General features: G+C 41.6%; 1 protein-coding gene across 2 annotated transcripts; it reads right to left on the bottom strand.

Moving 5' to 3' along the window:
- Positions 1-924: 924 nt before the first annotated feature.
- LOC141376776 (uncharacterized) lies at positions 925-9988 on the bottom strand. 2 transcript variants are annotated; one of them, XM_073918340.1, is made up of 4 exons: positions 8996-9988; positions 8363-8845; positions 5635-5844; positions 925-1111 (listed from the first exon to the last, which is right to left on the bottom strand). In XM_073918340.1, the coding sequence occupies exons 2-4, from the start codon at positions 8816-8818 to the stop codon at positions 989-991; spliced, it is 789 nt and encodes a 262-aa protein (XP_073774441.1). In that variant the 5' UTR covers positions 8819-8845; positions 8996-9988; the 3' UTR covers positions 925-988. The 2 variants fall into 2 exon arrangements, with proteins under 2 accessions (XP_073774441.1, XP_073774440.1); XM_073918339.1 differs by lacking the exon at positions 8996-9988 and having other exon boundaries at positions 8363-8949.
- Positions 9989-10266: the final 278 nt, after the last annotated feature.

Here is a 10266-nt window from a genome sequence, read left to right as displayed (position 1 = left end):
AGAGAGAGAGAGAGTATGTATGTGAGTGAACATGCTGAATTATCTCATCAGTGAAGGCATTTTCTGGTAAGAGGGCCTGACGATGTGAGCTCTTTTACCATAGAAACTATTTACAGAGAAAAACAGTATCATAAGCCATGTTTCTTTTCATTCTGCTTAAGTACCCCAAAAAAGATATTTAAAATAAACAAAACAATTAGTGTATTTTGACTGCTTTCTTTAATAACTACATTACACAATACTTGTACTTTTACTTTCAGTACTTGAGTAGTAAATTTTGAAATAAACTACTTGCAATACTTAAGTACAAAAAATGTTGAATACTTTTGTACTTCCACTTAAGTATGGTGCTTAAAGAGCACTTCTACTTCTACTCAAGTCACTTTTTGATAAAGCACTTGTACTTTTACTTAAGTATGGGTCTCTAGTACTTTATACATCTCTGATTACTAGTGAGAAAAAAGTCAATGCGGGAGTACGAATGATGAACTGGTGAGTAAAATGAGAATGCTTTAATGTCTGAATGTTGGAGGCGCCAACTATCGCCAAGACCCATGTCACTCATGAACTGTTTTATAGTGTCTGCAGATTTCCAAATGCGTTTATTGCTGATATTATTAGATCTGTCTGTAGTTGGGTCTAACTTGGATCAGTTTTCTTAAGAGCCAAGGTTATTTTGATGGCTAAATGTTTCTTATACATTTTATATTACATATTACAATTTTGGATATTATATAACATTTTGTATCAGAATATTAAAGAAGAAATTTGTTTAAATGTGATAGGTGCCTGCTAAAGGCTATAATAAAAGAAATATATATATATATATATATATATATATATATATATATGTATATAACATATATATATATATATATATATATATATATATATATATATATATATATATATATATATATTGTAGCGAGGCAGAGGGAAAACACAAACACCGTAGATGAAGTTACAAACAATGCCCCGGAGGGTGCTTTTATTTACAAGTGATAAAGGGGTGAATGAGTGCTCTTCTTAGAGGTGCGTGCTCAGGTGCTCCGGGGAGAAGGTGAAGACTGGTGAGAGGGATGGTGTTGGATCGGTCACGAGCTGGATTCGGCTGTGGGAGAGACAGAGAGAGACAAGCGTTAGCGCAGGGAGTCATCTGTAATGAAGCTCACTTCCTCCTGCGTGGGGCTGGCTTATATCTCTCCCGGGCTGATGAGGTCCAGCTGTGAGCGATCCGAGGTTGATGGGAGATCCAGCTGGTGTGGATTTGTGCCCAGGGCGACGTGGTATTACATGGCTCGCTACAATATATATATATATATATATATATATATATATATATATATATATATATATATATATATATATATATAACATGTTTTCTGTCCTTTTTGTGTTGAAATACTTAATTTTAAATCTTGCTTCATAGTATTGTAATTTAAAAAATGTAATTTAAACAACAGGGCGAGGCAGTGGCACAGTGGGTAGCACGTTCGCCTCACAGCAAGAAGGTTGCTGGGTTGAACCTCGGCTCAGTTGGCGTTTCTGTGTGGAGTTTGTATGTTCTCCATGCCTTCGCGTGGGTTTCCTCCGGGTGCTCTGGTTTCCCCCACAGTCCAAAGACATGTGGTACAGGTGAATTGGGTAAGCTAAATTGTCCGTAGTTTATGAGTGTGTGTGTGTGAATGTTTCCCAGATGGGTTGGTGCTGGAAGGGCATCTGCTGCGTAAAAAACTTGCTGGATAAGTTGGTGGTTCATTCCGCTGTGGCGACCCCGGATTAATAAAAGGACTAAGCTGACAAGAAAATGAATGAATGAATTTAAACAACAATATTGAACAAGAAATTTACTAGCTGATTTAACAAGACATAATTTTGTTAAAGTAAAGCTTTAGTGTTACATTGAGTAAATTAGAATCATTTTATTAGAATAACACAATACAAACATTTTGAGTCAATTAGATGAAAAGAAGTTAGACTGACATATTGAAACCATGTTTTATCTACAAATGTGCTTTGTGTTCATACAACATGTTCAAAGCAGTTCAGGTTTACTTGATTGGATTAGATGCATAAAGGGTGCCACGATTAAATCATGTTCATTCAACAATTTTTTTTTTTTTGAGTGAACCACAACTTCCAAAGATTTTAAAACCTCAATGGCCAAATATCAAGGGGTTCAGGAAGTGTGAGAGGCGAGCAAAAGACAAACAGCGATGCTGGTGTGATATGCGCCACTAAGTACGTCCTTTGCCAATACTGAAACCTGGACAAAGTGTGTGGCTGCCAAGAGAACAATCTCAAGGAGAAACCGCACTCATGTGCGGGCAATGCACCCAATGCAACATCAAGAACTCACTGAACCCAGAGACACAACCCTTGACACAGGTAACACTGAAACCTGAAACTCATATCCATCCTGTAAGAGACAAGGATGAGTCCAGAGAGTCTTATGTGACAAGTTCAGGCACATAACTTGTGTCACGACCCACCTGAGCGTTTGAGCTTGTAAAGAGAATAGAGGTTATGTTCTAAAGAAAAAAAAAGTAAAAAGAAAGTTGTTTGCTTGAGTTCAAAATCATGTTTAGAGATGATGTTACTTGTAGTGGAATGTTTGTTCTTACAATTAAATGCTCAAAGAGGGTTCCTACTTAAAAGGGGAGGTGTACCATAAATGATACATTGGAAGCGGAACGTATGAATGTATGATGTTAATGTGTGATGTTGTCATGACGTCAGTTCCTGAGTAAACAAGCCAGAGTGAATCAAATCTCATGTGTCCGCTTGTTATTATAAAATAGTGTACGAAACACACACACACACACACACACACAGTTGGAGGATCATTATGAACTGATTACATGGACTTTAAGAGCAGTTTTGTAAGTCTTGTAATATGGTTACTGTGAACATTATGACACGTTTCTCTTTTTTGCTTGCTTTGTTTGTTAACTGTTTACATTGTTTGCTGCCAGGACTGACCATTTGCCTGTTATTTGACCATGACTCTGGATTCCCTGCATACATCTGTTTGCCCCTGTGTTGAATGTTGCTTGACTGACCATCTCATTGCCATCTGTAATAAACCTGCATTTGGATCTGCACTCCTTTGTCAGCGTCCCCTTCATATTACAGTTCCATTTCATTTTTCATCAAGATTTGGAACTGAATCATTCCATAAAACTTAAACCTCTACATGTTTTACAGAAATACTATTTAATGAAATGTAACAACTGTAGTTTTAAAGCTGTGAGAATTTTAATCAGTTGTATCTCGTATGTTGTTTTTTCCAGACTTTTTTGATCCACAATAAAACTGTTAAATTACGACCTTGAGCATGTCTTGGCATTTTATTTAATGAATAGCGGTGTTGTCGCGCGCGTACTGAATAGCGGTGTTGTCGCGCGCGTACTGAATAGCGGTGTTGTCGCGCGCGTTCTGATCAGCTGTGTTGTCGTGCGCGTACTGAATAGCAGTGTTGTTGCGCGCGTTCTGATCAGCTGTGTTGTCGCGCGCAAATTGAATAGCAGTGTTGTTGCGCGCGTTCTGATCAGCTGTGTTGTCGCGCGCGTACTGTAAAGCGGTGAGGGGGGGTTGAGCGCGCATACTCAAGAGCGGTGTTGTCGCGCGCCTACTGAAGGGCGGGACGGAGGGTCTGTCGCATCGCGGGGGCACTTTTGATCATTTTGGAAGGGCACTTTCTATCCAAGACTAAAAAGGGCATGAGCACTGCACAGGTTGAGCCCTATGTGTACACATTCCTGCAAGTTGGGGAATACGACTAATGACAGTCATGGGGACTGCAGAAACACAGCACACTGTTCAGATTGATGCAGACATGAGACCTCTATCTCACTCATGGCTTGTCCTCTCAAGTCGGGGAAAGACAATGCACAACGTTACCCACTGCTGTCAACCTGGGCCAAGTCATATCTCTCTGTCCCAGAAACCTAAGTCCCAAATGAGAGGGTTTTTTTCTGTTGCAGGGGACATTGTAAATACCCAGAGATACCAGCTTTTACCAGATTATAGTTATATGATAATTTTCCTTAAAACCCATCTCTATCCAAGTGAGTGAGTGATTGATTAAATGTTGAATGTGATGAGTTTTCAACAATACTAAATTGAAACTTTATTTTTTACATGGTTTAATGATTTTTTGTTATTAAAATTGAAGTTCCTGTTTCAAAGCTTACAGATAGATGGCTAATTTGTATGTCAATGACACTATTGGCACTTTTTTGGAGTATTTTCATAAGTTTTGTTTTTTCCTGTAAATGATTCAATAAATACCGTACCGTGACATTCATACCAAGGTATTACCGTACCGTAAAATTCTGATACCGTTACATCCCTACGAATTACTCAAGATGGAAAATCTGAACTTTAGCAGACATTCATGCCACATTAACCAATTAAGTGTTGGCTCTTGTAGGAACGTGATTATGGCGTAGCGCCTGTTGTTGGTGCGATAAAAGGAAATCTGTAACCCTTTATACACTATGAATCATTTATTAAGCATTAGCATCTAGTGAATTCATTATTTGTTAAAGGGTCATGACGCCCCCCACTTTCGGTTCCGGTCCACCTCAGAATTTTTTCAAAAGATGCAGTATAGTGGGCGTGGAGCTCCGCGAGCAAAGGGCAGGAGTGGGCGTGGCCAGCAGAGCAGAGGAGAAGGAGGGGAGCCAGCAACTGTTAGTGATGGGAAGTGAGTCTTGTTCATTGAGATAAACACATCTTTTTTTTTTTTTGAGTCATTTCATCCTTTAGTTCAATTTGCCAAAATATTATTAAAATGTTATGAATTGCTTCCAAACGCATCTACAACTAGCCCAAAAGGTTGATCACACAACAAATAAGTCATAAATAGAATACTATAAGAAGGAGAAAATAATAATTTAATGTTTACCCTCTCTTTTGTCTATGAAGGTATTTTCTATGAAGATTTTCTTTGCTCAGCTCACCTCTTCATGTCTTCAAATGTCAGTGGTTTGTTCACGTTACACTGACAGTCACATATAATCTTAACCAATGTACACAGTCTAAGTCAATTGGAGCCATGATAATTAGTTCACCTTTCTTCTGGTTCTTAAGTTGTTCGTTCATCACATGACAGAATGACTCAAACTCGAGGATTCGAGAGATGAACGTTTCAATTCTTTTTCCAGCTCTAAATGCATATGATTGGCCCGTGATGAACGAATGCCTCAGACCCGATAGAGGACTTGAGAGATGAACTGTCACGACACTTAGACAAGGAGGATCCAAATGCAAGTATTTAATGAACAGAGGACGCACGAAAGTTCAAAACAAAAAAAAGCCACAGGTCACAATGAAGACATCAAACGGACAGCGAAGGAAACTGGGGAACAACAGACAGGAACAAGGACAAACAACGGACTGATAACCAGAACATACCACAGGAGGAAATATATAGCCAGCCAAATAAGGTTCAGCTGGAGGATGATGAGTCAGCTGATGACAACACAAAAGGTAAACAAACACACACCCTCACACATGACAACACACAAGGCATGATACATTACATATAGGAGGAACACACAGATCCAAAAACCATTGACAGTACCCTCTCTCCTAAAAGTGCCTCTTGGCGCTCCAAGAAGAGTTTACCTGGCGATTGTAATCATCGATGAGAGAATGATCCAATATGTCCCTTGCAGGAACCCAACTCCTCTCCTCTGGACCGTAACCCTCCCAGTCCACCAAGTACTGGAATCCTCGTCCCCTCCATCTCGAGTCCAGAATGCGCTTAACCGAAAAAACATCCAACCCTCTACGAGATGCGGCGGGAGGGGGGAACCGGAGTGGGCGGATTAATGGCTGTATGAAAAACAGGCTTCAATTTAGAGACATGAAAAACGGGATGAATTCTCCTGTACGCTGGAGGAAGTTTGAGGCGGACTGCCACCGGACTAATGATTTTGATGACAGAAAATGGGCCAATTAATTTAGGTGCAAGTTTATTATACTGTGCGGAGAAGAATGTTCTTTGAAGAAAGCCACACTTTTTGACTGACAACATAAAACGGGAGGCTTAGACTGGTGGCGATCGGCTTTAGCCTTGGTGCGCAAACCTACTTGAAGGAGGGTCTGTCTGGCCCTGTTCCAAGTATGTCGACACCTCTGGACAAAGGCATGGGTGGAGGGAATCGCGACTTCAGATTCCAGACTGGGAAAAGCAGGTGGCTGGTACCCTAGACTACACTCAAATGGTGAGAGGCCCGTGTCAGACACTAGTAATGAGTTATGTGTGTACTCAACCCATGAGAGCTGCTGGCTACAGGAGGATGGATTCTGAGAGACTAAACATCGTAACATACATTCAAGATCTTGGTTGGCTCTCTCCGTTTGACCGTTACTCTGAGGGTGAAAACCAGAAGAAAGACTAACAGTCACCTCCATTAAATGAAACAACTCTCTCCAAAATTTAGAGATGAACTGAGGCCCCCTGTCAGAAACCACATCCGTCGGGAGGCCATGAATACGAAAGACATGGTCAATGACAGCAGCCGCTGTCTCTCTGGCTGATGGTAATTTGGAAGAGGACTAAAGTGAGTGGCTTTCGAAAACCGGTCCACTACAATCAAAATTACCGTAGTTGTAACGAAATCTAGCGCAATATGGGACCAGGGTCTCGATGGCACTTACACGGCTGAAGAAGTCCAGGTGGGGGGCGATTGGAAGTCTTAGAAACACCCTTATGTCAGGAGCCATAACTGGCCACCAGAATCGTGGTTTGATTAGAGACAAGGTACAACTCACCCCTGGATGACAGGCTAACTTGGAAGAGTGACCCCAATGGATGACGTCAGACCGTAGTTCCTCTGGCACAAATAAACGACCCGGTGGGCATCCAGGTGGAGGCGTTACCCCTTCTAAGGCCATGCGGACCCTCGACTTGATCTCCCAGGTGACAGCAGAGATAAAAAATCTGCATGGCACGATGGCTTCAGGAGATGATGTATGCTCAGAGTGATCAAAAATTCAAGAAAGTGCATCAGGTTTAACATTTTTGGAACCTGTTCGGTACGAGATGGAAAAATCAAAACGCTAAAAAAATAAAGCCCACTGCGCCTGCCTAGAGTTCAATCTTTTGGCGGATTGGATGTATACTAGATTTTTATGATTGGTCCAAATGATAAAGGGAACCCCCGAACCCTCTAGCCAATGACGCCACTCTTCCAACGCAAGCTTGACAGCCAGCAGCTCTCGATTAACAATATCATAATTTCGTTCTTCATTGTTGAGACGAGAAAAATATGCACAGGGATGCATCTTGCCGTCCGAGGAAGAGCGCTGGGACAGGATAGCACCGACCCCCACCTCTGATGCGTCAACCACCATGATGGAACAGGGGCAATAAGAATAGGTGCTGAAACAAAGCAGCTTTTCAGATGATCAAACGCAACTTTTGCTGCATTGGACTACCTGAACAGAGTCTTGATGGAGTTGAAAGCAGTCAGAGGCGCGGCGAGCTGGCTGAAGTTGTGAATGAAACGCCGGTAAAAATTGGCAAAACCAAGAAACCTCTGCAGGGCCTTGCGGGAGTCTGGGGTTGGCCAATCTACCACAGCCTGAACTTTCTCTGGATCCATACGCATCCCCTCGACTGACACGATATGTCCCAGAAAAGGAACAGACTGTGCATGAAATACGCATTTCTCTGCCTTGACATAAAGCCCAGTCTCTAGCAGCCTCTGAAGCACTCGCCTGACGTGTTGAATATGTTCCTGGAGAGAATGGGAAAATATCAGTATGTCATCCAGGTAAACATGAAATAACTGATCTAGCATATCTCTCAACACGTCATTCACGAGTGTTTGGAAGAATGCAGGGACGTTGGACAGACTGAAAAGAAGATCAAAATATTCGAAGTGCCCCGAGGAGGTATTAAAAGCAGTCTTCCATTCATTGCCTTCTCGAATGCGGACCAAATGGTAAGCATTGTGGAGGTCTAATTTTCGTGAAAAAGGACGCTCCCTGCAGACGTTTAAAGGCAGAGGACATCAGCGGCAAAGGATAAGTATTCTTCACCGTGATAGCGTTCAGCCCTTGATAGTCTAAACAAGGACAGAGGGAGCCATCTTTCTTTTTCATGAAAAAAAAACCCTGCTGGTGATGAAGAAGGGCGGATGATCTTAGCTGCTGGAGAATCAGAAATATATTTCTCCATGGCCTCCCTCTCTGGAACAGTATAATAAAGTTTACCTTTAATAAAGTTTGACAGTTCAAAGTTTGCCAGAATAAAGTTTGCCTTTAGGCGGGGCCGTACCTGGCAATAACTCTACAGTACAGTCATAGGGACGATGTGGAGGCAGAGAATCAGCTCGAGACTTACTGAACACTCTCTTCTGGTCGAGGTACTCACTGGGCATGTTTGGCAGATCCATGTGTTCTTCCTGAAAAACAGAACGAGACACAGATGAACAGGCAGACAAATCTCGGCCGCCAGGGTGCGGAAATCAATGGACTCAATGTACAACAAGCACTTCGCTAAAAAGGCGCGACACAACTCGACTTCCCTGGAGTAGAACGCTGGAGGTGGAAGGTGAGGCTTGGAAAATCCAGCTGTTCGCTCAGGAACCGGCATAACAGGTGGACTAATGTTCGTTGCAACAGGCTGCTGAAGACTGACAGCATGAAGACATTGCAACCGTGTTGTCAGATCAGAGATCTGAGTGACAATCGCCTGGACAGCGCGGCTGATGGTGACCATCTGATCATCATGTCTGTTCATGCGTGTGGTAGCATGTGAAACAATTTCAGCCAGGCCGGAGATACTCGCTGGATCCATGATTGATCAGTCCGTTCTGTCACGACACTAAGAGTATTTAATAAACAGAGGACACACGAAAGTTCAAAACTCAAGAGAGCCACAGGTCACGATGAAGACATCAAACGGACAGCGAAGGAAACTAGGGAACAACAGACTGGAACAAGGACAAACAACGGACTGATAACCACAACATACCACAGGAGAAAAATATAGCCGGCCAAATAAGGTTCAGCTGGAGGATGATAAGTCAGCTGATGACATTAGCTGATCCTAGCACGCTGTCAACACAAAAGGTAAACAAACACACACCCTCACACATGACAACACATAAGGCATGATACATAATATACAGGAGGAACACACAGTTCCATAAACCGTGACATGAACAGATAATTTTTTTTCCCGGCTCTAAACGCATATGATTAGCCCGTGAGGAACGAATGACTCAAACCCAATAGAGGACTCGAGAGATGAACAGCTCAATTCTTTTTCCGGCTCTAAACGCATATGATTGGCTTCTGCCTTACCACATTGAACGACTCAAAAGACTTGAAATGAACGATACCACCTGCACAAATGTGCGCATTCTGGATGAACGAATCACTCCCTAAGAGGACTTGTAGTTCCCGAGTCATATTGAAGATTCGTTCAAAATGAACAAATCGTTCATGAACGACCCATCACTAGCAACTGTCAGTCGGTTCACAAAATGAGATACAAACCATGCGAAGACCCATGATTTTATAGTTCACAAAGTAAAATGCAAAGAAATAAACAGTAATTTAATTCCCTGCAACATTTGTAATTTCATATACACAACCACAATTTATATCATTATTCAATTAAATTCAGCTTTATTTGTATAGCTCTTTTACAATGTAGATTGACAAGCAGCTTCACATAAATGGTCATAGTAACTAGATCAGGGTAGTTCAGTTGTTAGTGTTTAAGTTCAGTTCAGTTTAGCTGCAGATTGGAGTTTTGCTTACCCAAAAATGTTCTGAGGGCAGAAAGAAAAATGATTGGTTCACAGATTAAACCAATGAATTTGAAGCAGAGGCGGGGCTTACGTGCTTGGAAATGTGGAGGGAAACATCCATAAGTATACGTTACACAGACTTTGTGGGTTTTTTTTCATTGAACGGTAAGTGATTTTATGTTTAAATTGATTAGAATCAAGAGATAAACGCATTCAGTATGTTTACATAGAAACTGTTAATAACGTCTATGATAAATGTTCTCCATAACGTTACACAACTCCACTGCTGAACAGTCAACCGCACTAAAGCAAGATCGCCTAAAGGGTAACGTTAACAACCTTGAGAGAACTAATTTATCTTTCCAATGCCTCTGTCTATGAAACAAAGATGTGACATCAGATCTTTTTTTAAATACCCGCGAAAATCGATTAAAAGAGACAGGAGTTTAATGTAATTCATATCTGTGTAACTGTAGTGAACTACGCG

Source organism: Danio rerio, chromosome 12 (genome assembly GCF_049306965.1).
Source record: "Danio rerio strain Tuebingen ecotype United States chromosome 12, GRCz12tu, whole genome shotgun sequence".
Lineage (NCBI taxonomy): Eukaryota > Metazoa > Chordata > Actinopteri > Cypriniformes > Danionidae > Danio > Danio rerio.
This window is presented reverse-complemented; position numbering and strand designations above follow the sequence as displayed.

Coding starts and splice junctions, on each gene's coding strand:
- LOC141376776 (XM_073918340.1), bottom strand. CDS start 8,818: ATGGATCCAGCGAGTATCTCCGGCCTGGCTGAAATTGTTTCACATGCT. Junction 5,845..8,362: donor CGACCAGAAGAGAGTGTTCA/GTAAGTCTCGAG, acceptor TTTTTCATACAG/CCATTAATCCGCCCACTCCG. Junction 1,112..5,634: donor TCGATGATTACAATCGCCAG/GTAAACTCTTCT, acceptor TCTCTCCCACAG/CCGAATCCAGCTCGTGACCG.